Source organism: Numida meleagris, chromosome 3, assembly GCF_002078875.1.
Source record: "Numida meleagris isolate 19003 breed g44 Domestic line chromosome 3, NumMel1.0, whole genome shotgun sequence".
In the NCBI taxonomy this organism is placed as follows: Eukaryota; Metazoa; Chordata; class Aves; order Galliformes; family Numididae; genus Numida; species Numida meleagris.
This window is the reverse complement of record NC_034411.1, coordinates 97,648,551-97,676,541: the sequence shown is the minus strand read 5'-3', so window position 1 is coordinate 97,676,541 and position 27,991 is coordinate 97,648,551. Positions and strand designations below refer to the sequence as shown.

The following is a 27,991-nucleotide window of genomic DNA, read 5'->3' as shown; positions in this document are numbered from 1 at the left end:
ATGTTCTACCCTTTTTTTTTTTTCCTGGTTAAAGTTTGCTTTGTTACAAAACCAGTCCTGTACACTTAGTAGAAACATTAGCCACCACACCAAAAATTAGTCACAAAATTGTTTAATTTTAAGTCCAATAGAGATTCCATCTTTGTAACTTACCAAAAAATAATAAATACTACCATAGTATCACTTGCCTCTGAAATATGTTTTTATAACGCTATGAACTAAAGACGTTTGAAGCCACTTAAAAAAATTACTGAAAGTGTTAGGAAAATCTTACTCATCAGCATTTCAATTTGACTTTCAGCAGCTAAAGATTCTTCTACTATAACATTAGGGTCTTGAAAATTAATAGGTGTAATGGTTGGTTGCTTTTTCTTAACTGCCATCGAGAAGGCTGAGGTCAATCTTGAAGTAGACGTAAGGATAGTATTCTTGATTACTCAGTTGTAAACCAGGGATGTCTATGCCAGGCTGCAAAAGGAAACAACATGACTTCAGTATCAGTAGAAGTGTTGCGCTGTTCCAAGCTAAAGCAGATTGTTTGCTTCGCTTAGATGGAATGGAATCTTGTACTTGCTATGCTTAACACCGAATTTTCAGAGAACCTGGTGTTTGCTCGGTGGCTTTGGTAGGCTAACACAGTTAGTATTGATATTTCCTTTTATCTCCTTGGCTTATGCACTGGGAATCTTTAGCTTGCCTGGTTTTAGGCAGTTTTAAACTCCTTTTGGTTTATCTAAAAAGTGTACTCAGGATCTAGGGAGCAAGTATTGCTGCCTGGTGAAGTCCTAGGCTGAGATGTTTAGTCAGTGACAGCCTTGTGCAGATGAGGGAGGTCTCATAGTCGCAGTGTTTGTTTTACATCAGTTCTGTTGTTGGCACTGAGCTGAACGTTTGCAGATGACTTGAAGCTTACCTGGAGGAACTACCAGAACTGAGCAGACCTGTTTCAGGCCCGTAGCTGTAAGCATCAGATGCTTCAACTGAAACTGGAAGCACTCTCTGCAGCTCTCCAGGATAACCTGCCCCTGCCTGACATTCTAATCCTTTCCATAACCACCACAGACTGGAGCTGGATCCAGGGCTCCTAGCACTGCGAGGTGCGATGAGGTGTTTGCTTCAACCCCTAGAATGCAAAAGCCTTCACTGGACTAAACTGGGACAAGCTACAGTACATGCAGTTGTAGTCTAAATACGTACGTCCATTATACTTGCTGCTGCAACTTCATCTAGATGTTTGAAGACCACGTTCAGGACATCTCTCAGACGTTTCACAGACTTCCTATTTGGTTGCAGCAGCATTGCTTGGAAATTCACTGGAAGGCCATACCTGCAAACACATCATTTGCCAGGGGTCACCCCTTTCCATTCCTGCCCTTCTCCCTCTTCAGCCTGCTGCTGCATTCCCTAGTGGATAGTTTATGTAGTGCACAGTTCCAGTTGTGCTGCGCTGCCTCCTTCTCTGAAAGCACTTTCATTTTGAAGCCATAGGGGAACTAAGCACCATCCTGACCCCAAAGCTTTGCATGTCACCCTTTCTGTAGCCATCTCTATCATCTCCTGTGAGCTCCTGGAATTGTGTGTAAGGGATGCTCCCTCCCACGAAGAAAGTGAGTTGGTACTTTTTAACTTCGACAGGAATCTCTGTCAGCGCTGCATGTGTACCCGCTTACCTCAGGACTGATTCGACAAAAACTCTCAAGGCTTTCACATGAATCCAAGCCACAAATGCTTCGCTGAAGTTCACTTTCAGCCAGCGCAGTAACGGGCCCTGTGAGAAAAAACGTAACGGTGCTGTGATTCATCCCTTGCTGCAGGAAGTAGCTAATGCCATTCAAGGCATCGTGGGCTGCTGAGTTAATTCTCAGGCAGCCTGTTATTGTCCCCTAGTGTATCAGAAACTTGAGTGACCTTGGGCAAACAGTGTTACCTATCCCATGCCTCAGTTTTCAGTGCTAGACGGAGCTCAGAGGAACGCAGTGGGATTTTAAAGCCATTTCTAAGTGAGATCCTTACATGCAGGTAGCAAAGGCTGTCAACTTGATGTGCTACTTACATACTGTTGTTTCTTATCAGAAGCTAGCTTCATCAGCTCTTCCTTCTCACATTTCAGTTCCTTCTCATCAAAATAAAACTCTCGAACCATGAACCTGTAATTGAATGACATTTGCTCTCACAAGCCATAGTCCAACAGTATGCACAATCATTTCTTTGGCCTCTGAAGAAGCAAGATGGGGATGTTTCGAAGCTGCTGGCCACTCAGCATGTTACAGTATCTGCAGGGTGGGGGTTGAAATCACCTCCAGAAAGCAATCGTCCCGCAATCGTCCCGCTGTCTGTTCCATGAGAGCAGGAGGAACAGTTCCTGGATTCCTTGCAAAGCGTGACTGCCTACCTGTTCTCTCTAGCTTTAGCCTTGAAGTCATCCATCACTTTTCTAAATAGGGTGACTGTAAAGAGTCCTCCCTCAGCATCCTCAGCAATCATTCTGTGGGAGGGAAAAATCACTGCTGTGATTTCATATGGCAAATCTCTCATGCCTGCTTCGCCTTTCCCTTTTGCAGTTTGTTATTTTTTCTGCTTCCTAATATGTTCCAATGCTTACATGCATGTGTTTTTAAGACAGGCAGTTGCACAAAGCTTTCCCTGTGCTTTCTGCTTCTTCCATTTCAGATAGTGTGACCATCACCTCTTACACCCTGGGTTGGACATCATGTCTCCCTTGAGCTGAGGAGAGGAATATTTAATTCCTAGTAAGGATTTTTTTCAGTCAAGGTGTTAATTTGGGATATGCTAATGCAAATGGCAGTACACTGAATTATCCTGTTTTACTGCAGAAAACAAAGATGCAGAAGTAGTGATTTATCTTTTTAAAAGGAGCTTTCATAAAGTTGTACATGATTGCATGTCTGAATTATGCCTGGATTACCGTAACAAGCTTTTACCTTTGTAACACAAGCAAAAGCCCTGGTTTGTTGTTCATATGATCACAGCAAGTAGAAAGAACTAGCTTACTGGAAAAGGGAACAACAAGAAGCTAACTGTAGGAAAAAACAGTGACTGTGGCTTTCATCTGTACTTTCCTTTTTGGGATGTCACTTACTTGGTGGAGCGAGGCACTACCATATCAGACAGGGACTCATAGGTCTTCTGCCACTGTACATAGCTTGACCTTTGAGCAACACAAAGCAAAACAGAGTAAATAAATACAATATACTGGAAAGAGAATGTGTTGATAAAAATAATGAAGCTAATTGCTTAGAGTGGGAGCTCTTTGCGCTGGGTTATGTGATAGCAAAGCCTCTTCTGTCCTTTCCTGTCCTAGTCACTAGCTGGAGAGAGGCTTCCCAACGCATCATCCTCGGTCCTCTCTCTGGGTCTTGGGATGAGGAAGTGTGAAGCAGGAAGCTCATGGTTGGAAAGACTGAGGCTTTTGGTTTCCGTGTACAGGCTGCCATGTGTCCTGTGTTCCAGGAGCTCCACACAAGTATCTCATGGTCCAGCCCTGACATGGTGCAATACTGGGAACACAGCAAACACCAGCACTGGGAGAAGACAGCCAAGGAAAGGGTAAGTTTGCAAAGTGAGACGTGTGTTTATAGAGGGAACCTAAAAGAACATGTTGGTAATGAACTCAAGAAACTACCTAGAATAGCTTTTTGTAACATGTTTTTCACAGATGGAAAAGTGATGGTACTGTGTGTGCGTGTTGGGATAGCGTTGTACTGAGAGGACAAGTTTTGTGTAGGCTTTCAGAAGGAAGGATGCCTTGTACCTTCACAGCTGATGGTGATGGCAATTATTCTATATGCAGGCACTAACAAAGATGTGACCTGCAGAGCCCTTGTGAGTTTGACAGGTCTGATTCCTTTTATAAACTGCCTCAGCTCCAGTACAAATCTGTTCTTCCGTGTTGGCTTTTTTTGTTGTTGTTCTTTTAACTCCTACCAGGAGGCTGCTTGAGAAACCATTCTGTAACATTTACACACCTACATCCCACTTCTGTCCTGCTCTGAGCATGGAGCAGTCTGTTCCCTTTGCTAACAGATCCACCTGTTCCCCAGACACAGCACAGATCAGCTGCCCCAACTGATCCAGTAGTGCCTGCATCCAGCACTCAGGCCTGCAACTCAGCATCACACCTGAGTGTGTGCACACACCATCGCCTTACTTTGGCACCACGACTAGCAGTGTGATAAGGTACTCAGAATTCAGAACAAAGTCTTCTTTATGCACAATGTCTGCGAGGGTCCGGGTCAGCAAGTTTCCCCTAAAGCAAACAAGACAAAGAAAAAAATGACATGAGCAGGAACCCAGCAGCAGTGCACCAGAGGCATCGTGCTGTAGATGTGGTTGTCCATAGTGTGCACTAAAGTAGAAGAACACTGGGAATGAGGTGGCTAAAGGACACAGCTACACTTCTGAAAAGGCAATTTATTTATTGTTATTGCAACTCCAAACACTCCATGCTGGAGTGAGCTCTGAGCCCCTTCGAGTACCATCCTTGAGCAAAGAAGGCCGCTCTCTAGGCTGGCTGCCCGACCAAGGGTCTGAGTACAAAAGAGTGGCACATATAAGCAAGTGTGGGATGAAGGCTTGCACCGTATCTTCTAAGCTGCTCTAAATTTACTGCTGATTGGAATTTACCATTCTTCCCTGTGATGCCCTAGAGAAAATCCAGGTTAACAGAGATGATAGCAGGAAAATCCAGGTAGCAGCACATAGGTAAAGCAATTGAAGATGGTAGAGAGAATATTTTGGAAGCTCTGAGAAAGTATTGCCTCGACCAGCAGAACAGAACAAAAGCAAAATGAAAGTGAGATGCTGGTGAGGTAGGCACAGCAGAGAAGGAAAATAAATGCTTTTGCCTGGAATATTGTAAAACTGGCTTTCTGAAAAGCATTTGCACAGCTCCCAGAGGAAACAGCTGTGTCTTGCAAGGGAATCTGCTGGTTGACGCAGCTGATGTAATTTCTGATTCCCTAAAATCCCATCAGAGCAATACAGTGGCATTTGATTCTGACTCTTTCCCAATACTTTGTCCCCCCACTGCCCATAAAATCTTATTAGGAGCTGCAGTCTCCCCTGAGCTGATTTTAAGACGTGCTGCTCACACCTGCTTCCCCTTGGCTTCCCCTTCATCTCCAGGTGCTTGGTGTGCCCCAGAGTCAGGCACTACATTTGCACCCATTGCAGCACACACAGTTCACTGCACAGAAGTGGATGTGGCATGCACTGCTCTCACGTCAGCCATGCAGTGTTCCAGAGCTCAACAGGCACACACTGTACTTACACAGTTTTTTTCTCCAGGCTTTGCAAATTTCCTTTAATGTTGTTGTATGCAGCTGATCGGGTCTTTAGGTCTGCTTCTATCTGAGTAACTTGCTAAAACAAAGTAAAAAAAGTGAACTGAGAAATTGCTCGAGGCATCGTTCTCACCTTCCTCCTCCTACCTCTGCACTGCAGAGAGATAACACAGCTGCCAGCCCCTCCTAAAACCATCTGAACATAGCCCAGTGGGAGCCCACTTCAGTTCTGGGCTCCACAGAACTGCCCGTGGGCAATGGTCCCTGCAGCAAGAAGGACTTGGTTAGCTGTTACTGTGTATTTCATTTGCTATCTGCATTGAACAACAGTTCATTCCCTCCCAAACAGGCTGCCAGAGTAAATAATTCATCCAACCTTCAACATGTTGGATTTAATGTAGGCCAGTGATTTCACAAGAAAACCCCAACATGGAGAATAACATTACAGTAAAAAAAAAAAAAAACAAGCAAGTATTACAATGAAGGGGACTAAAGTGCAGAACGTATCAATGTAGTCTAACAAATCTGATAAAGGTCCATACATTTATGGAATGGATAGGTTTGTATATCTCTATATAGATACAGATACATAGTTATAGGTGTTATTAAAGTAGAAATTAAATCAACTGCTGCAGTACAGTGAGTTTCTGAACGTGCTCCTGCCCAAACCAAAGGCAGAACTCTCATTGACTGCTGTGGCAGAAGAGACTAAAAACTGCCAAAAGACATGGTTCCCCATTCGGAGATCTTCTTACAATGTGGAGCACAGTTTACCTTTGCTAATGCTTCTGATATATTCTTCAGTGGCTGCTTTATGGGATATTTGGCCATGTCCCACTCAAACCGGGTCAAGTAGCTAATCAGGTCAACTGAAAATACAAAGAAATGCATTAAAGCAGACAGCTGACATGATGACAGCTCAAAGCTGGGGTGGCAGCCCCCAGCTATACCCTACGTAGAGCTTTGGTTGGCCCACTTATGAATTCTCATAGAAATTTGATCTAGATCAAATCTGCACAAATCAAATGCTCAATCTAAGCATCCCCAAAGTGAAAAAAAAACCAAAACAGTTGAAACAGAGATACTGTTCGCTGCAGGTAGGCTTCTTTCCAGACAGGTAGGATGGAGAATATGTGGGAAGTTGCCATGGGGAGATGGAGAGCAGAACAATGTCAGGGAGCTAAGGAAAGGAAGGACAAGTCGGGTTGCTCAGCGCTCCTCACTGCCTGGTGCAGAGTTAACCATTCCCACGGCAAGGGCTGAACACAAATCCTTGAGGGCTGCACACAGTGTGAGGAGCACTGTATGAACCGAGATGCACAAGAAGGAATGTGAAAAGTTGTTTAATTGCCACAGTGCCGGGCTGAAGTGACATCAAACACCCTGCCAGGGGAGCACTGTCCTTTCCATGGGTTTCACTCACCCCACAACAGAGTCAGTTTACCCTATTAGATTTCCAAAGCACAGAAAGTCTCATGAAAGGAGGAAGACAACTTCCTATCAAAGGATAAACTGAGCAGAAGGCAGAAAACACTAGCATGACCACGTTCTCCCTCCCTTTGAAAGCCGCAGCTGTGCAACGCTCCCTCACATTCAATGCACAGATTCAGCCCTTCCTGCCAATGTGTGACCAGCACAGGGAGCATGTGGGAGGGGGCAAAGCTGCAGCAGGAGCAGGAGCTGTTGCAGGGCTGCTGCACGCCCTGTCCTGAAGCAGTGCTGGCTCAGACCTCCAGAGAGAGAGCAGGGAGGTCAAAAACTCAAAGTTCTTGGGAGTGTTTTTAGCACAGGGCACATGACGGGGGGGTTTCATCTTGCTGCCTCTCTTCAAAGTGCTCCTGCTTAGGCTTTGCTAACTTCAATGAGAATGAGACCCGAAAAGAGCATGGTATCGGGCTGTGCAGAGCAACAGAGTATTCATAGGCTCTTTAAAGACAATCACTGATGTATTTATAACTGCAGAGATACAGAAGTTCCCTGTGCCCCTTTTATCCTCACATTCCTTCCATCTCAGCAGAACTCAGCTGTTCAGCAGTTAAGCACAGTGTGAGTTTTCAGCCCATTTCTCAAGCGCACTCCTCGCCAGTGCCCTCAAGTCCCTTCCCTTCTACAGTGCCTCTCCTTGCTGCCACCCAGGAGAGATGCCTCCTCCTCAGCAGCCCAGGAATCTCCCAGGCTGAACACTTGCTAGCTCTGCTGCATTCATCCAGCTCTAAGCAGCAGTTGAAACTACTTTCCCTACAAAATACTTAATTCTTCAAAACTGTTATGCTTCTCATTTTGCTTTTTTGTTCATTTCAGTTTGGAGCTCATTGCAAAGAATGGTGTTATGCTACTACTTACCAAATTTTTAAAGTCATTTTGGGTCCACATTACTACAAAGAAACAGAATTTGGTCTGAACATTTAAAAAAAAATCTTTACTTACTTTACTGTCATAAGCAAGAGAGCATTTCCTGCTACTGTAATATCATAAAATTCCCAGTATACAAAAAAAAAAATACAAGTTTTCCTTCTATAAGAGGGACATCTCCACGCGGCTGCTTCCAGCTATTGCCCACTGGGATACAGCAGGCATATTCATTTAACTAGAAGGGCTGTATTTGCTGATGCTTGCAGTTTTCCTTCACACAGCTCTAACCAGCCAATTGCTAGACACAGCCAGCAATTCAGTCGGCTGGTGGACCAAAGTGCTGCCAGGAATGTACACAACTGAGCTAAAACCAGAACATTTGTCATAGAAAACTTGACTGTGCATGGTCTAGTAGCCTGAAATGGGACTATGCGGCAAGAAATCGCGTCTTACAATTTTGTTTCTGATTTCATGACCTTCAGTTTTAGGGTCCTTTTGCCATCCAAAAAGGGAAGGAGGAAGAATTCAGTGTTGCTGCTGCTTGTGAGGAATGATACTGGATTGTAACAGGGGAATCCTAAATATGTATTTTTATATATTAAAATCGATTTATTTTTTAAGATGCAATCAATAATTTTACAAAAGTCTTAGTTAGATATGACTCCTTTGGATGACCAAAGGACAGAAATTAGTAGCATATGCAAGAAACTTCCATATCCTTCTATTACAGCACATGCAGAGCTGACAGGAAAGGAAAAGAGCGTAAAAAGAAGAAACGAAGGAAATAAGTTCAACCTGTTGTTTCTCAAGTCATAGGGATATCGTGATCAAGCTACGAGGTTGTTACTTGAGAAATCCATCGTAACGTGATCACTGTATCTCTACAACCAGACCAAGACTTGTTTCTAGCACTACTACACCCAAATGCATGCTTGTAGCAACACTGCAATCAGCAATTCTCAACATACTTTTTAGACATTTCATTTTGTCCTTTAGCCCTGTAACATAAATAAGTAGAATTATTGTACTTGGCCAGTAGTTGCACCCATCAAATGCCAGTGTTATTTCATGCACAAAGGATGTTTCTGAAATAACTTTCTCCCCAATCTATGAAGATGGGGAAGGGCCTGGAGAGCAAGGTGTGTGAGGAGCGGCTGAGGCCCCTCGGTGTGCTCAGCCCAGAGCAGAGGAGCTGAGGGGAGGCCTCATGGCGGCTGCAGCTCCTCACAGGGAGCGGAGGGGCAGCGCTGAGCTCTGCTCTCTGTGACAGCGACAGGGCCCGAGGGAACGGCATGGAGCTGTGTCAGGGGAGGGGCAGGTGAGGTTAGGGAAAGGCTCTGCACCAGAGGGCAGTGGGCATGGAACAGGCTGCCCAGGGCAGTGAGCACGGCCCCGAGTGCCAAAGCTCAAGGAGCATTTGGACACCGCTCTCAGACATAGAATTTGGATTTGGGGTGATCCTGTGCGGAGCAGGGGTTGGGCTCAGTGACCCTCGTGGGTCCCTCCCAAATTGGGATATTCTGTGTTCTAAGCAGTGGGCTCCAGTGGCCCTTCACCATTTCAGAAGTGTCCGTGCTGTCACTGCCTGCTCTTCTCCTCTCTTATACAACAGCTGCCAGCCAGAGCAGGACATCACAAGGGAAACCAAAGAGAAGTTATTGGTAATGGGAACAACACGTGCACGTCCCAGCAGCCTCTGGCATGACCCTGTGAGTGCAGCCTGGCTCCCCTAAGGAAGCATATGGGCAGGGCAGGGCAGTGGCAGGGCCCTCGTCTTGCAGTGGAGGTCTCACATAATGCTGATTGCACTGGCCTGCAAGACCTCACTGCCTACCTGCTGTAGAACAGCACCACAGCTCCACTAATAGAGAAAGTACATATGTCAAGCTAGCAGAGCAGGAAATTCCTCAGGCTTTGGTTGTTACTGCAACACTGATTGTAACACAGTATTTCTGGTCTTGCTGCTCCCAACCCACTCATGACTCCCCAGGATGTGAACTGTTGCCCCCCATGTCCACCTGTGATGTCAGAAATCCACAGCTGACAGAGCACAGACTCTGTCCCAGCACTGCAGCGAGGAAAGCAAAACACTAACATAGCACTAATCAATTCCATGCAGACTTTTTGAACATGGTTTAGCTGCCTGGAAATGATTCAGCCCATGAAGGCCACAAAAAACTGCTAGGTCATTTTAGGAATGTCTCCTGGCTTCCTCTTCACTCCTCAGCTCTGGTGTTGGAAATATTTCTTCCATAAAAGAGTACCAGACACTGAATATTGTCCTGGAAGCAGAGCTGGAACTGTATAGAGTTTCTATTAACTCTGGAAAAAATGGAATGTGGCTAAATGTGCTCTTGGAAAATATTCCTTATGGTTGTCTTTTCTAATGGCTGAGTGTTTCAATTCTGAATTCTCATATTCTGAAGCAAATACAGGCAGCATCAATGCATTAACATATCCACATTCACAGCACCTACCTCCATTAGCCAGAAGATTTTCCTGGACTTTATCTTTGGAGTCCTCCATAACTTCTCCTATATACTGGACAATTTTCTTAATTACGCTTGGGTATAACAAGAGAAGCTTTGTTAGTAAAGAAACAACGCAAATATAAAACAGATACTGCAATGATCTGATAAACACGGAGATACCCAAACAAAACACTTCTGATGCAAGGCAGGTAAATTTGCAATTAAAAAGACAATAAACAACCTATGGCATATAGCAGAGCTAAAATGCACTGATTTCTGCAAACACATCAGTAATACCATCTCCCCAGTGCTCAAGACTCCCAAAAGATACAGATTCAGTCTTCTGCACGCTGTATTTCATGCCACTCACTGCAGAAACCAGAAGACAAGAAATTCATGTTCACATTCTGAAGGTGATGGAGGGACAAGAGGCTACACACGGAACAGTCCAGACTAACCCTGGTTGAGAATCTGCTCCATGGGATACTAAATAAACCTCTGCAGTTGTTGTGACACCAGACAGGCACAGATGAGAGTCTCTGCTTGATGCACCAAATACAGCTGTACCCTACTCTGGGAGGAATCTACACCATCTCACCCCAATTCACAGCCCTCTAAGCGCTGCTCTAGTTTTCACTGTCAGGCTGCAGATGTTTAGGGACCCTAGGCCAGCTGTGTCCTGGTGGAGAACTGCATTTTCATAGACTCATACTGAGTTGGAAGGGACCTTTGAAGGCCAGCAGGTCCAGCTCCCTTGCAATGAACAGGGACACCTACAGCTCCATCAGGTGCTCAGAGCCCCGTCCAGCTTGACCTGGGGCGTCTCCAAGGGTGGGATATCCACCACCACTCTGGGCAACCCAGTCCAGTGCTTCACTACCCTGACTGTAAAAACCTTTTTCCTCATATCCAGTCTAAATCCCCTGTTTTAGTTTGAAACTATTTCCTCTTTTCCCATCTCTACAAACCTTGCTAAAGAGTCTTTCCATATTTTGCCCACCATCATGCTGAGGGGAGAGTGCAGGTGTAACAGGTATGTACTCTTTCAGATTTTGCTTATGAAAGTATTGCAATGCCATTACTTAATTAAAAAAAAAAAGTCAAACACTCTTTAGGTAACACTGTATATTAACCATCACTCCCAGTGGGGGCACAGAAAGCTGCAGGCAACAGAACCCTGCAATCTCCAGCCTCTGCACAATGCCCTGCAGACATGGGATCCAGAGAGTGCTCAGGTAGGAGTGTAGGAGTCACTGAGGGGAACGTCAGCTTCAGAGAGCACCACATTACCCCACGGCGACATGGAAAAACACTCCACCTCCCCGTGTAAATAAATAATAAAAGTACATGGAAACAATAGATCCTGCAAACTCCTGCCCCTTCTCTGCTGTCCTGGCAGGAGGCAGCGTTGACAGGTTTGTGCTGCCTTTATTGGCAGTCCTGTTTATCTAGCAACAGTGCAGCAGGTACCCGCCTCAGAGGAGCAGGAATGTAAATGCTCAGGTCATTTGAACAGGCTTGAACTCTCCAGATGCTGTTTTCTTTGGCTAAGTACAAGTGCTTGGCATTTTAACCCTTGAATCCCAATTACATACTCAAAATCTCGGGCGTTAATTTAACACAAAATGACATTGTAGTTCCAATACATTTATCTTGATTATTCTTCACTATTACTCTCCTCTAATTCATTTTTCTTATTTTTAAACACTGTCCTTAGCTTTAAATCTCATTGATCCTTCTTGATCAGTTAGCTCTATAAACAAAGACGACAAATAGGAGGAGTCCTTACCCAACAGCTCACTGTGACTCTTTTGCTCAGTGCATACAGCACGTCACATGGTAAGTGCCACTGCTGGCACTAACAGGACAGTTAGTGGAGTAAAGTGGCATTCAGCTTGAACAAGGAACTATGTACTACCACGCTGAGTTAAGACAAAGGTAACAGTGGGATCCTGTCACCTAAAACTCCCCTCACTGATCTTACATGGACCCCACAGGAGGCTTTGCAGAAGTCGTAATTAGTCGAGCCCTTCTGAAAATCACTTCTGTGTGATTCCTGCAGCCCTCAGCCTCAGATCGCTCAGTTGCTTGACTAGCTGCTGCTAAGTAGCTTTCCAGGTTTGCATTGGAATAGATAGATGGCACTGGCACTGTCTCACTCCAGATTTACTCCCATTCCCTTTTCACTCCAGCACGAACAATCTGCTGTATGAACCAGAGGCACAAACATGTTTACAAAGACCTTGGGGCAGGCTTCCCTACCAGATGGGGAGAGTCACGATGGAGAAGGTTTTATTGATTAACTATTAAGCTGCTCTGTCCTGCTAAAGATTCTGAAAAAGCGATTCTAAAAAGATCAACACTGTATGCAACCCAGTGATCAAATGTAATCATCCTATTTCAGCCCCACTGTGGTACCAGCAAAGGCAGAAGACTAGGCTAGGGAGAAACATATTCTGGCAGACTTACTTTTATGCAGATTGCCTAACATAGGTTTGAACAGCTTTTATCAGCATCCCTGTATGTGTTTGCACCCACCAAACAAAATCTATGAAAGTGCAAAGCATATTCAGACAGGCAGCTCCTCACTAGGCCTGGCTAGGGGAGAAAAGGCAAAAAGCCCCAGAGCTGACGTGACCACAGCTGCATGCGAGGTTTGCTCCCAAAGCAAAATAAAGTTTCATCAATAAAGTCAGCTTGGTGCCATAAAGTATCCTAAAATCCAGCATTTCCTTAGTGTTCTGTACTCTATTATCCTTTGTCCACTCAGATCAGCTTGGCCTAGAAGGCAAACTTGGCAGTGATCAGCAAGGAGATCATATGAGTCTGCATAAATGGCTTTGACACAATGCCAGTCAATATCGTGGCTTTCCAGGAGTTCAACAGTCTGAGAGGAAGAGTACCCGATTTCATTCAGAATAATTTGTTCCTTAGAACTCCTATATCTGGTTAGAAAAAAAAAAAAACGTCAAGAGAAATATTCTAGGAAAAGAAAATTGGAGCGGGCTTCATATTCTCTAAATACCTCTTTATTAATTCGAGTTTCCGCATGGAGGGAGAGGTTGTTCTTTAAAAAGAATACAAAAAAATCACAGCTGTTTCCCTTTGAGAACAGCTTTCCTTGAGAACAGCCACTCAGACATCACTGTTCAGACAGAACTGCCACTGGCTCCATGCTTGTGATGATTCTGTGGCAACCGACACAGGGGTTAAACTATGACACAAACCCATCCGCTTCAGTCCAGTTGTAGTCTGGGTTAAACCAACTCAGACTGAGGTGAATCCAAGGATTCCACCATCCCATAAAAACAACGTCTGTTCCTCATTTGTAGGTGGTAAATAAAATCCATTTTACCTTTCAGCAAAGCTATCAAGTTTTCCCAACTCGTCTGACAGACCAACAAGAGCATCCAGTGTCCCCACCTGCACAAGAGACGAGAAGCAGGTGAGAGATGCACATGTCCAAGGCTTCTGTCAGCAGTCTTAGGAACTTTGATTTGTGAATTCAACAGTTCTGCAGAACATTATTCAGTCTGTGGATAATAAAGCAATTCCTTTTCTCAAGACCCAGGCACAAAAGGCCTTTTCCAATAAAGGAAAAAGCATACATGATGTCTCAAGATCACGCATAAATGTCTTCCTTCCTGTTTTCATCCCTGAATCATTGAGTAGTATAGACTTCTACCTGACAAAATAATGAATAGGGATGCACACAGCATACACATAAAACAAATCTGAGAGAACCAAGGGAAGCAGTATGTATTCAAAAGATGGTCTCTGCGTTCTTTCCTGTCGCCAAAGACTAAGCCTCTCACAATGCCATTTCCTCCAGGACCAACATCTGCTTTTTGCATGACTCTGTCATAGTCATAATTCTATGTTTATGGTATTGCAATATATTGCCAAACTTTTTTCTTGTGACGTTGCCAGCTCAATATTACGAGGGGTCAGGCTGAAGGAGAAAAGGAGAAGAAACAAGTCTTGCACAGAACAATTAGCAGAACACAAAGAGCTGGCTGTATCATCAGAAGATGCCAATACTTCATTTCCCCCACTGTTAATGGACTCACACCAGCACTGACCGGGCTGGCGGCACACAGATGGTAAAATCACAGCAATCTCAGGCGCATGTGTAAAAAGCAGCACGTGCAGTCTGCAGTATCCATGTGCTACTTCAGTAGGTTATCACTTGAGAAAAGGCCATGTTCCCCTCTCACTTGCATCCTTCAGTAACTGGAACAGCTCAAGCCATAACTTAAGAATCCTTGTGGACTAAAGCCAGACCCTGGCTGCACCATCTGTAGCTTTGTAAGAGATGGGTGATGGCAGCTCCCCGGGGAACCAAGTACTGCATCTGTTGCAGCACCACTGACTTCAGTGAAACATATTTAGAGTTTTCATAGATGCAAATGAAATAAAAATAAGGTGCAGATCTTATGAAAGAAGGATTAAAGAAGGCAAAGATATATAAAAAAAAGTCATGTGTAAATGCTCTTCCTATTGATCTGAGGCTATAAAGCCAGTAATATAGCTGGATATACACACACCCATCTCCTACAGAGTAATGTGCATTATATAGGGCTGTCCACTCTGTCCGTAGTCTCACTGGGGTACTCCTAGATACTGAGCTGCTCCCCGTGCATTAGCGATCCGAGAGGTTCAATGCTGTATGACTTTTGTGATGGGAAGCAAATGGTACATCAGATGCAGTACATTGTATTTAACAGGTCACCTTCACTCCTTACACATGTATCCCTCTCACGTGAAGGTCAGCTTCAAGCAAAACGACTCTTGTCTCTCCCTAATCAATTTTCAGTAGATCTAACACAACCCACCCCCAGTCACGATCTTTTTCAGCTCTCTGAAATGATAAATCCCACATTTATCCCATAAATCCTTAGTCCTGGCTGGGGTTGTTCTGTCACCCATACCCAAAGCTTCTCCTCGCTTACCTTTAAGTCTGGAATATGGAACTTGCTGTTGCTGGACAAGTTGGATTTGGATGTCACCGTGTTCATTCTCTCCCATGCCTGCAGGTTTGTTTTATCTCCCGGGGCAGAAATCAGCCAGAACTCCGACATGATCCAGTACTTTCCCTTCACTCCTGATCACTGTAGGAACACAAAGCAAGTAAGAGGCTAAAAAAGTACTGCATAGAACGTGTTCTTCCCTAAGAACCGAAAGAATTGGAGTGGATTACTGATTTTTTGGAGGCATAATTACAGTGAGTCACTCCCGTCTCAGCCTGAAATGGAACATGACCTTCTCCACAATGTCACACACAGAGCGCAGCAGTTCCTCCTTTCTCAGGGTTGTTCCATCCAGTTTCTGAATGAAGAACCAAAGCTCTCTCCTCCCCTTTCCCTCCCCTCCTCGTCCTTTCGCATTGCACCCAGTGCAGTCCCCAACGCCAAGCTCCATTGTGGTCCCCATCGCCAGGCTCATTGCAGAGCTGCAGACTCCAGTCATAAGGATGTAATTAAGGACTTCTGTTTGATCAATATCAGCATTCAAATATTTGGGCGAAAGTGCAAGCAAGATGTAGAAAGTCTACTTCTGAACTTACAGGCTGCAGGAGGTGCCACTGGAATATCACTTTCCCCTATGTTTTAATTTCCAGGTTGGGTAGCAAGGAGCGGAGAAGAGACGCTGTCAGCAGAACAATATACACAAAGCAAACGGTGGTGCAAATCCACGTGTGACAGCTGCGCTGGTGCTAAGCAAACAGATGAAGGCAGGACAGCAAGAAGCGGAACCACACGCAGCGATCTCCGGCTCTTCCATGCAGAGACCCTCCCGGACCCCTCCCGCCCCGCACGCCTTACTCCCAGGTGCACGGAACGGGAAACCCGGGGAGCGGGTGCTCGCTCCGCAGCCTCCCAGGCCCCGCACAGCGGGCGGCTCCCGGCGGCGGGGCGGGGGCGGCCGTGGTCGGGGCGGCGCCCGGGGCAGGGCCGGGTGGGAGGCGGGCGCGGAGCCGCGGGATGCGGTGGGTGCGCGGGGCGAGGGGTGAGGGCCGCGTCCGGGACGGCGGGGATCCTGAGCTTCGTGGGAGAGAGCCGCGGAAAGCTGGTGGCAGGTTCGGCTCCTGCAGCTTCTCGCTTCGCTACCTCTTGGGCAATCCTCCATTTCGCTTTCTTTAGTGGATATGCATTTCCCTCTGTTTCTCTGTACCAAATGTAAATGAAGTTCCTCAAGAAATTAAAGAGAATGCTTTTTTTTTTTTTTTTTTTCCTCCCATAAGTGTCCTAAACTGAGAGTGAGAGGGTTTTAATTGCTGGTTGGTGTCCCTCCCTTCTGTAGTATCAACTGCACCACTCAGCTTGCTGTTGTCTGCAAACTTGATGAGGATGCACTCGATGCCATCACTGATGTCACTGATAGATACTGAAGAGCACCGGTCCCAAGACAGACCCCCGAGGGACACCACTTGTGACCATCCTCCAGCTGGACATAGAGCCATTGACAGCAACTCTTTGGCTGTGACCCTCCAACCAATTCTTTATTCATCTAGTAGTCCAGCCTTCAAATCCATCTCTCTTCAACTTAGAGGCAAGGATGTAGTGCAGGACCACATCAAAAGCCTTGCACAAGTCCAGGCAGATGACATCAGTTGTCCTTCCTTTGTCCCACAATGCCATCGCTCCATGGCAGAAGGCCACCAGATTGGTTAGGCAAGGTCTGCCTTCGGTGAAGTCATGCTGGCTGTCTCTGATCACTTGCTCATCCCTCATATGCCCTAACATTTTCTAGGAGGATCTGTTCTATGGTCTTCTCAGGCACAGAGGTAAGGCTCATGGGCCTATAGTTCAGGGTCTTCCTTTCTCCATTTTTGAAAATGGGAGTGAAGTTTCCCTTTTTCCAGTCACCAGGGACTTCACCTGGCAGCTACAACTTCTCAAATATGATGGACAGATGCTTGGCAACCACATCAGCCAGTTCCTTCAGAACCCTGCGATGCATGTCATCAGGCCCCAAAGTAGTAATGCTAGAATAAGTGTCTCCAGCATAAGGCAGAAGCAGCTGATGGGAGATGTCCTCAATCACAGCCTTGGACTTGGATAGTTCTGTTCCTGCATCACATTGCTAATGGAAAGTTTAAGGTCTTAGACTCTAAATGTATAGGCTGTTTGGATCAGGAAAGATATATCATACCTATCTCTTCCTTTGCTTCCCTTTAACATTTTTAGAGAGACATAAAATTAAATATTGGTATAGAGGGGGATAGTCTATACACAAAGCTCTCCAGAAAGAGACAAAGAAGAATTCTGGTTGAAATAATCACTGTTTCAGTTTGTCTGCTTGCAATTTTTGGTTTATTATTGAGGTGGATGTCAGCCTCTTCTCCCAGGTAACAGCTACAGGACAACAGGTAATGGCCTTAAGTTGTGACAGGAGAGGTTCAGTTTGGATGTCAGGAAACATTTCTTCTTAGAAGGAGTGGTGAGGCATTGGCACAGACTGCCCAGGGAGGTGGGGGAGTCACCATCCCTGGAGGTGTTCAAGAAATGTGGAGATGTGGCACTGGGGGACATGGTCAGGGGGCACGGTGGGGAGGGGTTGACGGTTGGACCTGATGATCTTAGTGGATTTTTCCAACCTTAATGATATTATGATTCTATTCTGGTTCTTTTCAGCGACGGTGTTCCCATGGGCACAGCAGAAGGACTTTAGTGAAGCTGTACAAAAAACTAGCCAAGTGTCTGCTGGCATTCATAATAATGGGGATCATTGTTTAATCTTCCTCCCCCTTCTCCCCCCCCCTCCCCCTTTTTTTTTTTCTTTAGGCTACATTTTAATAATAAAAACAGAATTATTTCAGGTATGTACATAATATATTTCACCCTACAGCCTAGTGATCTGAAAGATGCAGAAAGCCTCATCATCAAGGTAAAGCAGAGCTTGCCCATCTCAAACCACAGACAGAACTGCCGTGGATCCTTGCTGCAGTCTCAAGACTTGGAAAGGCTTCACATGATTAATTTTACAAAAATTATGTTCCCACAGATTTCATAAATTTAGAATTGTGTCGTCTGATAACACTTGTAGTGAATAAAGTAAAATCCAGGCTGAAGGGTTGTCAGATTCATGGATTCCACAATACAAGCCATTTTCTTTCTAAATGTTTTTATTCTTTTGATTCTCATTTTTTTCATGAGGAATAATTTGCCATGTTTCCTTTTATTATAGTGACAACTATTATACTACATAATTTATTATTTTAATTGAAAATTGTCAAGGAAACAAAGTCCTATTATTTTCTATTACCATGTCTTCTGGTTTTATTCTGACTTTTTAATCTCCACCCCCCCTCCCCACCTCCCCCCATTACACATTTTTAGGCCTGGATGAAGTGGGGATGCAGGAGGGCAGGATCATTGAGCCCCTTTGATGGGGTATGGCAGTGTGGTGCTCACTAGTGGTAACTCAGCCGTGGCAGCTCCTGTGCCCCTGCCACTTCCTCAGCTGTACTGAGTGCTGTACCGTGTGATCTCCAAGCTGCTTAATTCCCTTGTGATCACCACGTGTCTCCCTGCTGCCTTTGATCTGTCATCACAAGGAAGCTTTCTGTGGCTTTGCCTTTCTCTATGTTTATGAATACTCCTTCCTCTGTCACACTAATGTGCAAAGCACAGCCTCCAAACAGTCATTAAAAGCATTAATACCCTATCTGAAGTATCTCTCGAGGCAAATTTCTCTAACAAATAATCACAGTTAATTACCTAAACAATTATGACATTGACATTAATGGGAAAGCTTATGTTAGCTTGCAAAACAGCAACCACAGAGCTGCAGTTCTCAATAAAACAATTTGTACAACTACTACGTTACATGCATTACCTACTTAGTCTTCCATTAATTTGTGTTTCTTTTCCCCTCTGCTTCAAAAGAATCTTTTAAAATCCCATTTCCTATTCATGCAAGCGTATTATTGCAGTAACTTATTGGGAAGTCTAAAATAGCTCGGTGAAGGAACTCATAATGTGACTTGATATATTATTGACAATAATGATGATCTTCAAGGTCCCTTTCAATCCAAGCCATTCGGTGGTTCTATAAAATACTGTTATTTAACTGAAAACAGTTTCTGTGTATTTTTAAGCATGTAAGTGTAGCATGCAAACTACTTCTCTGTTAGAATTCCTTAGCTGTATGCGTGTGTGTGTATATGAATGGACACTGTCTAGTTACCATTAAAACCAGTAAAGATTACTTCCAGTTTGCTGTTCCAAACCACTGTATCGTGCATGTCACAAGGTAACACGTACAGCAAATTCTGATACTAAAAAAAAGAGAAAAAGCAGGCAAAACTATGTGCTCCTAGTTGAAAGCATTCTGTATCACATTTATCTGCAGTCAATATACCTATCTGCTCACCTCTAGTCACTTGAATTGAAAATCTAGAAGTGTTATTACTAGATGCAACAGATATTTGGGGCATACATGAAGCAAAAATCTTCATCAAAGCTTCAAATGCATCATTCAGATTCAGATTTTTTTTAACTTATCTGTGTAAGTGTAACAAGCAAATCTGGCTGCTCTAAAGTTATCTGCACTGGAACTTTAATAGCCCACGTTCTAGCCAATATTTTCCCTATACATTTTCTTTAAAAAAAAAAAATTAAAAATTCTTAAATATATGTCATGCCAGGCTTGGATTTATCCACTTTGCCTGAGAACTAAATATGTCTAAATAAATAAATAAATAAATATCAAGAATCTTGAAATACAATTTTATTTTCTGCTGTGCGGACAGAGGGACTCATATTCCTCTTTTTCTGCTGTATGGTCGCTGAAATACATCTGGAGTACTGAAGAAGGGATCAGGAATGTTTGGGCAGTCTCACCCAAAGTCACCTATCTCCTCAGTATGTCAGAACCTTGCGGGTTTTAAACCTCTGGGAATTTTTCATCGGTCCAGTCCACCTGACCTTGTCTTAAACATTTTGATGCATCCTTGTGTCATACCAAATAACTTGGTGAGGATGCCTGGGATTCCTTGAGGCGTCCTCAACTGTGAGAGGCACCTATATGTGGGCAAATCTATTCAGCTTTAAAAGTCAGTTAACAGCCAGTGACAGTCTAAGGAATGACACGGTAGAATCTAGAAACAAATTGAACTCACCCCGAAGTAGACACCAGGTGGCTACTGTGCCACATTGCTCCTCAGGCTTCATTACTGGGATTAACTAGGTATGCAATTCAGCTGCCTGAGCTTCTAGTGCCATTTGAGATGTCCTCCAGCTCACGTCGCATAGCACATGGGTTTTCCACAGGTCTTGTATCACCCCATCTAGGTGTCCTGGATACCATGAGGCAGCTCAAATGCCACCAGACACTCTACATTTAGGTGAGTGAAGCCTTAGCTCCCTGAAATGGGAGCTTAGACATCTAGTACCCACATAGACACCTATATTTAGGTGTGTGGGTCTCAGCTATGGCACCCTATAATGCAAAGCAGAAAGTGGTGATATTGGTAGAATCATTGCTGAAATACATAAAGAAAAACATCAAGAAAGACGTGGAGGCCCTGAAGTGTGTCCAGAGAAGGGCAACGAAGATGTGAAGAGTCTGGAGCACAAGTCTTATGGGGAGCAGCTGAGGGAACAGGGCTTGTTCAGTCTGGAGAAGAGGAGGCTCAGGGGAGACCTTATCATTCTCTACAACTGCCTGAAAGGAGGTTGTGGTGAGGTGCGGGTCCTCCTCTTCTCCCAGGTAACAGCTACAGGACAAGAGGTAATGGCCTTAAGTTGTGACAGGAGAGGTTAAGTTTGGATGTTAGGAAACATTTCTTCTTAGAAGGAGTGGTGAGGCATTGGCACAGACTGCCCAGGGAGGTGGGGGAGTCACCGTCCCTGGAGGTGTTCAGGAGAAGGGTAGAGGTGGCACTGAGGGACGTGGTCAGTGGGCATGGTGGGGATGGGCTGATGGTTGCACTAGACAATCTTAGTGATCTTTTCCAACCTTAATGATTCTATTATTCTATGCAGGGAATTCTGTACGTAAGAAAGACTTGATACGGCTTCAGTTAGCTCTTACACCAGTTGTGTACTGTCATGGTGGAAATTCAGTTGTGACATTCATTGTTACTCAACAACATTCACAGAGTGGAAAAATATCATAGTTGTATTTGTTGCTGCTCTTCTATGTCAAAATAGGCATGGCCTGGTGCCCTTCCAACCCCGACAACTCTGTGACCCTGTTGCAGCCTGCTGTAGGGAGCCTGCCTCAGCAGGGGCTGGGCTGGGTGATCTCCAGGGGTCCCCTCCAACCCCTACAATTCTGTGACTCTTGTTGAAAGTGATGCTACAAAGAATTTAAACAGTGTCCTACTATTTATGTTTGCTGGAAGGATGCTGCTTAACCAGGGATCTCCTGGAAAGAGTCCAGCAGAGGGCCACAAAGATGATAAGGGGCCTGGAGCACCTCTCTTATGAGGAAAGGCTGAGCAACCTGGGTCTGTTCAGCCTTGAGAAAAGAAGACTCAGAGGGGATCTGATTAATGTTTATAAATATTTAACGTGTGGGAGGCAAAGGGATGAGGCCAGACTCTTTTCAGCAGTGCATGGTGATACAACAAGGGGAAACAGCCACAAACTGAAGCACAGGAAGTTCCGCACACATGTGCGTAAGAACTTCACAGTGAGGGTGACAGAGCACTGGAACAGGCTGCCCAGGGAGGGTGTGGAGTCTCCTTCTCTGGAGACGTTCAAGTCCCACCTGGACGCCAACCTGTGCAACCTGGTCTAGGGAGCCTGCTTTGCAGGGGGGTAGGACTCGATGATTTCTAGAGGTCCCTTCCAACTCCTGCAATTCTGTGACTTTGTAGTGATTGTTTTCCAGGATTTGTGTGGTGCAAGAAAACGAACACCCTCAGCCACGCCTGCTCAAGCAGCTCCTTCCTTCTCTGTGGTTTCAATCCCAGCACCGCCTGAAACGGCGTCAGCCAGCCGCCTTTATGCTTTAACGTTACAGAAAGCGATTTTGCCTAACAACCCCCTCTCAACTCCCCGGCCCAACGCCTGCCGACATTCCGGACCGGCCACGAACAGGAAGCTGGCGGAGCAGCACCGCCCCGCCGCACTGCTGCCGGGTCGGAGCCGCGCCCGCCTTCCGCTTCCTCTGCGGCCAGGAAGAGGCGTGCACAGTCGCCATGCAGGTCTCTAGCCTCAACGAGGTGAAGATCTACAGCCTCAGCGCCGGCAGGAGCCTCCCGGAGGTGAGGGGCGGCCCGGGCGGGACGGAGCCGTGAGGGGACGGGTGGGACGCGTGGGCTCCTCCGGCTCTTGTTGGCTGCCTTGCACTGGCGAGTGTTTGAGCTGAGCTACTCCATGGACACTACTCTTTTTTTTTTGTAGAGTTACAGGATGGTTGAGTTGCTAAGGGACCTCTGAACGGAGCCATCCCACCCACCCCCGCTGTAGGCTGGGTGCCCCCACCAGATCAGGCTGCCCAGGGCCCATTCAGTAAAGAAATTCCTCCCAGCATCTCTCCTCTTTCATTTGAAAGCCATTCCCCCTTGTCCCATCACTGGCAGGCCGTGTAAAAAGTGTCCCCCCCCCCGTTTATGAGCTCCCTTTAGAAACTGAAAGGTAGGATGGTTAAGCTTACTACTGGAATTTTTACTGTAATTAAGAAAAATGAAGTGATGTTTCAAGCAGATGCTAAACTCTCTGTGTTTTCAAATTTGTTAGACTGTAACAATTCTGTGATTCCATTCACATGCCATAATGTGAATACTAATGTGTGTGTTTCTGTACAGTGGCTCTCAGACAGGAAGAAAAGAGCGTTGCAGAAGAAAGATGTGGGTGAGTTTTGCCATCACATACCTTACAGAATGAGACTGTACACATCTGATATGCTAATCCAGAAGTAGGCAGTTTGCTGACACAAGGAAGTTATGCGCAATGTATTTTAATAAACACAAATTTAAAGCTATGGGTAATGCTAGAAGGCCATACTTTAGCTTCCTATATCGTGCTGTGCTGATTGAACATTGCCGGCATCGTTTTCAGGCATTAAATATTGAGAGATGGTAGATTGTACAGTGGATGTATCCAACATATATTTTATGATCAAATCCAGCTGTAGACCCCTTTATGTCTGTTAAGCTCAGCTTAGAGTGCAGCTTTGTAGTTTAAACTAAAACTTGTAATACAAAAGAAAATATTTACATACTGTCATGAGCACTGTATAAAGCAACCAACTAAAAAAATATGCATGGAGTTAACAGCATAATAGAGTGTATTATACGTTTTCATTGTGTAGAATGTGTGACCTGTTTGTGAATGCATGGTATAGTTTGTCACATAGTTAGCAACTCATAACATACATCTATTTGGTATGGTGATAGCTGGCTTCTCAGTGTTAGTATACCACATCACTCTGCTAGCATGTGTTAAAGACAAAGTGTATCAAGTGTAATCAGAAAAATCTTAAAAGATAGCCAGTTTTATTCATTGAACTCAACATAATTCCATAAGAATTCGTTACAGTTTTGGACTGATACAATAGTACTAGCTTTACAAATAATTTGACTTTGTGTGTATTTTTTTTTTCTTTATAGATATCCGTAGAAGAATTGAACTTATTCAAGACTTTGAAATGCCCACAGTTAGCACAAAGATTAAGGTATCGAGAGATGGACAGTATATTATGGCAGTTGGTGAGTTAACTAAGGATCCCTCAGAAGCAGAGGCCAAAAGTACTAGTAATGTTTTATCACAGAGTACAAGGTAGAAAATAAGAGGTGTTTTTTTTTTTTTTTTTTTTTTTTTTAAACCAGCATTGAACATAGTTTTGGAAGCCTACTCTTAAGATGTGATACAATGAATGTCTTGGTACTTAAGTTGTGAAACGTTTAATTTTCAACTGTATTAGAAAAATATCTGAATTATGAAAGCAACTTCTTACTTGTTTTTATAGTTTGTTCATAAACTTGCTTTAAATAACATCTGAGTATCACTGAGCATTTTTTTAAAGATTAGAGGATAATACTGCAATTTGGAACTGTGAGATCCTAACATGAATACTTCAGTTGGCCTTAATGGCACCAGGAGGCTTGGTCTTTCAGACTTACTGGAAGGTATTACTAAGTTCTGTTAATAAGAGGCCTCTTTATCCAGTCACAGAAACATAGTTGTAGTAAAGAATGTATACATAAAATATTGTATTTAAAAAAAAAAAGTGTTAGTGTTGTCTTTTTGTTTAATTGTTTTATTAAAAAACAAATTGTTCTTTCAGGAACTTACAAACCAAGGATCCGCTGTTACGATACCTATCAGTTATCCCAGAAATTTGAAAGGTGCTTAGATTCTGAAGGTTAGTATAAGCTGTGGCTGTTAGTAGAAGAAATCTTTTGTCTGCAATTCAGGTTGGACTCAACCAGAAATTTATCTCCCTGTTCTGAGGGGACATATTATATGTTGGGGGAGCAGAAGAATCTAGAATAAAATCTCACCAGTCTTTACCTCTGTATTTTTCCTTCTCCTTTTTTCTGTAAAGTTCTTTCCTCTCTTGGAGCTGTACGAAGACAATAAGATCTGCTCTGAGCCAGTAGGTGTGGGGCTCAGAGAGTGACGTGGCTGAAGGCTGCTGCTCTTTTTGGGGAGTGCTGTGTGTGTGTGGTAGCAGCCAGTTCTCCCTTCTGTTCTCTTCCCACTGTGAAGCAGTAAGGTAGGAGAGTGTACTGTGGTTGCTCCATTGTTACTGAAATAAGTTCTTATGTTTTCTCACTGCAGCTCAAGTCGGTTAAAGGGAATTCCTTCATTTGTTTTGTATTTTTTTTAATTATTATTATTTCTAGACATAGATAGTAGCAAAGGAAAGGCCCCAATTTCACATTGTTTGCTAGTATTTTGGAGGGAGAACTATTATGGTGAAAGCAAGGAGCCATCTAGACTCTGAGAAAGGGAGAATCTGCTGGAAATTAGACTGGGGGAGGAGGCCGGAGCTGCCATAGCTCTGAGTTCTAGGGTCTCTAGAGTTGGGTATTTATTTTATTTTTGTTCTTAGGAGACTAATGGCAGAAGACAAAGAGATTAATGAAACTGCAGGGTTGAGCACAGACCTGAATCATTAGTGAGAAACGGAACAGGCCTATTTTTGATACGTGATGCAAAAAAAAAAAAAAGATAGCTACTGAATTAGGTCAGGAAAAGGGAAATAGAGCATAGTGGTGTTTCCTTACTTGATTCCTTAGTACTGCAAGGAATCTTGTATGGTGTAGAGAGTGCTACAAAGTAGTATGAGGAGGGAGAGTCAGGAAGGCTGGGGAGAGAAAGGCGTTGCATGAGAGAGACCCACTTTGAAAGAGTATGAGTCATTGTAATAGTAAATGCTTGCTGTTAATTAGAGCTCAAAGTTAATTTTTTTGAACCGACTTCTTACAAGACTTTAAAAGTATGTTTAACTTGCATTGTATCGTAGAGTCACCTTAAATGAACTACCTTATTTAAATTGAAACAGTTAAGATGAAGCAGCTACTCCCAAATGTTCCAGACTCAGCTTATGTAAAGCTAGGCCAAGTTCAGTGTGTTGCGGTTTTCAACAGAGACAGTAGCTTTTACATTTGTGATTATTGGCCCCTCAAAGTTCATTCTGTGGAAGATGACACCTCAGAAAGGCCGTGTCTGAAGATGTGTGCGTAGTACATTTGATCCCATGTTATTCTTGCCATCTTTGATGGTTCACCAAAGGTCTGTGGACCACACTCTCACTGAAAAGCATTGGATTAGACCTTTCCTGAGCCAGTGAATACACGGTTGAGCATTGCGTTGAGGAGCATGTCAAGTATACAAGAATGATAAAAAGATTACAAGATGCTTCATAAATTCCTGAAGTTTTCTTAAGTTACTTATTATTTTGCAAATAATGTTGTCTAATTAAAGATTTTATCGTGATGTCTGCATTATGCATTGACACCTGTGGGGAATACTTATATGGCTAAAGGTTAGCGTAAGAGTAAATGTTATTTGCAGGATTTGTGCCAGTGTTTGCAAATATATTTGCTTACTTAGTTAACTTAACATTCTCTTGTTCTCTCCTCTAGTGGTTACATTTGAGATTTTATCAGATGATTACTCAAAGGTATGTTTAATGTTTTCAATGTATAAATGAGAAAATTGTGTAATATGTATATTAAAATACATTTTCATATATAGTAGAGGTAGTCAGTGAACAACTTTTGGAACAGATTGTTTTTTAAACAAAAAACAAACAGGATAAACATTTTTTGTACCTTTAAAACATTGTTTTCTTTGCCTCTTTGTACTATAATTTGCCTTACCACTTGTAAAGTCTTTTGTCTGCAGTAGAGAAAAGCTTCAAATAGTCAGCTATCTTATGATCAAACTAACGTGAAAAACATAATTAGTTGTTCTTGCTAGGGTAACATTTGGTTATAATTGCTTCTGACAGTAGCCAACATGCACCTTTCTGAGAAATGGGATAGCTACAGCTGAATTAGACTGATTTACTATAGCAATGATAACTAAGCATATGAATGAGGCAAAAATTGTGGAGAGAAGTAGCGTCTTTTGTTTTATGAACTGCTATACCTGGAGGAAACGGTTGAGTTGTTAGGACTGTGGGCCTTTTTCAGGCTCAGTACAATTATCACTCCTAATTTTTTGCAGGACCCCCAGAAACATGCTCAAAATCTTGTGTGGCTTTTTCCAGCCTCAGCTGCTGATATAATAAAAGGTGTTACCTGTTTCTATAAACTTTACTCTGCTGATTCATCAGAGTATTAAGTCTAAAATGAAATATGGAAATTTAAGCACATAATTTTGCTGATTTCATTGGAAAACAACATGTCAGTAGTTAAATTGTTACTGTAATTTTTTTTTCTCGGAGACTTAAGCATTACAGGTACAGGTTTGTCTTATATTTTCATAGGTGTTCTCTAACCTAGCTCGAGGTTTTTCAAAGTTTTCCAAGAATGTGTGAACTCAGTGTGACTGATATGGTAAGGTAGCCTCTTGCTACTGGTTGTGAAGACCAAACAATTATTTGCAAGGCTGAGGAATGTATTCTTATTGTTGACCCATCTCTTGACTGGTCAAGCAAACAATAAGGTTTATGTGTGTTTTGAAGTGAAACTGGTACTGTGTTTCAAACTGAATCCCTACCTTGACAACATTATCTTCGGTTTTATTTTCCAAAAACTTAATAAATTGTCAGAAAGAAAACTGATTTCAGGTAGTTATCATAATGTTTTAAATATGACAAAAAGAGGGAACAGAATTTGAGAAATTACACTCAAAATGGTTAAATCATAAAAATATTCCTTACAAGGAGACATCTAGAGTTCATTTCTTGCATGAAATCAAGGAATCATCATCATAGAATCATAGAATGGCCTGAGTTGAAAAGGACCTCAAAGATCATTGAGTTTCAACCCCCCTGCTGAGTGCAGGGTCACCAACCACTAGACCAGGCTGCCCAGAGCCACGTCCAGCCTGGCCTTGAATGCCTCCAGGGATGGGGCATCCACAACCTCCTTGGGCAACCTGTTCCAGTGCATCACTGTCCTCTGAGTGAAAAACTTCCTCCTAACATCTAACCTACATCTCCCCTGTCTCAGTTTAAAACCATTCCCCATTGCCCTATCACTATCAACCCATGTAAACAGTCGTTCCCCCTCCTGTTTATATGCTTCCTTCAAGTATTGGAAGGCCACAATGAGGTCTCCCTGGAGCCTTCTCTTCTCCAAGCTGAACAAGCCCAGTTCCCTCAACCTTTCTTCATAGGAGAGGTGCTCCAGCCCTCTGATCATCTTGGTCGCCCTCCTCTGGACCCCTTCCAAGAGCTCCATGTCTTTCTTGTGCTGAGAGCCCCAGGCCTGGACACAGTACTCCAGAT

The 27,991-nt window shown here is 43.8% G+C and overlaps 2 protein-coding genes and 1 long non-coding RNA gene across 7 annotated transcripts in view; 2 read left to right on the top strand and 1 right to left on the bottom strand.

Moving 5' to 3' along the window:
• ATP6V1C2 (ATPase H+ transporting V1 subunit C2) lies at positions 97-15,832 on the bottom strand. 4 transcript variants are annotated; one of them, XM_021390606.1, is made up of 13 exons: positions 15,693-15,832; positions 15,079-15,237; positions 13,482-13,549; positions 10,133-10,218; positions 6,078-6,172; positions 5,291-5,382; positions 4,169-4,267; positions 3,101-3,169; positions 2,393-2,485; positions 2,054-2,147; positions 1,671-1,768; positions 1,198-1,327; positions 97-468 (listed from the first exon to the last, which is right to left on the bottom strand). In XM_021390606.1, the coding sequence occupies exons 2-13, from the start codon at positions 15,205-15,207 to the stop codon at positions 373-375; spliced, it is 1,149 nt and encodes a 382-aa protein (XP_021246281.1). In that variant the 5' UTR covers positions 15,208-15,237; positions 15,693-15,832; the 3' UTR covers positions 97-372. The 4 variants fall into 4 exon arrangements, with proteins under 4 accessions (XP_021246281.1, XP_021246280.1, XP_021246283.1 ...); XM_021390605.1 differs by lacking the exon at positions 15,693-15,832 and adding an exon at positions 15,350-15,491; XM_021390608.1 differs by lacking the exon at positions 15,693-15,832 and adding an exon at positions 15,389-15,484.
• LOC110395781 lies at positions 15,460-18,200 on the top strand. 2 transcript variants are annotated; one of them, XR_002436628.1, is made up of 3 exons: positions 15,460-15,601; positions 15,747-15,957; positions 16,430-18,200. It is a non-coding gene; the product is annotated as an uncharacterized LOC110395781 (long non-coding RNA). The 2 variants fall into 2 exon arrangements; XR_002436627.1 differs by lacking the exon at positions 16,430-18,200 and having other exon boundaries at positions 15,747-16,351.
• NOL10 (nucleolar protein 10) overlaps positions 22,183-27,991 on the top strand; it is a 47,644-nt gene continuing 41,835 nt past the window's right edge. Inside the window, exons 1-5 of the mRNA XM_021391276.1 lie at positions 22,183-22,346; positions 22,890-22,935; positions 23,694-23,792; positions 24,371-24,448; positions 26,178-26,215. Of these exons, the coding sequence (XP_021246951.1) occupies positions 22,281-22,346; positions 22,890-22,935; positions 23,694-23,792; positions 24,371-24,448; positions 26,178-26,215 (327 nt within the window). The 5' untranslated portion in view covers positions 22,183-22,280. The remainder of the gene's footprint in view (positions 22,347-22,889; positions 22,936-23,693; positions 23,793-24,370; positions 24,449-26,177; positions 26,216-27,991) is intronic.

Coding starts and splice junctions, on each gene's coding strand:
- ATP6V1C2 (XM_021390606.1), bottom strand. CDS start 15,207: ATGTCGGAGTTCTGGCTGATTTCTGCCCCGGGAGATAAAACAAACCTG. Junction 10,219..13,481: donor CTTGATAGCTTTGCTGAAAG/GTAAAATGGATT, acceptor GTTATACCCAAG/CGTAATTAAGAAAATTGTCC. Junction 6,173..10,132: donor AAATCTTCTGGCTAATGGAG/GTAGGTGCTGTG, acceptor TTGTATTTTCAG/TTGACCTGATTAGCTACTTG.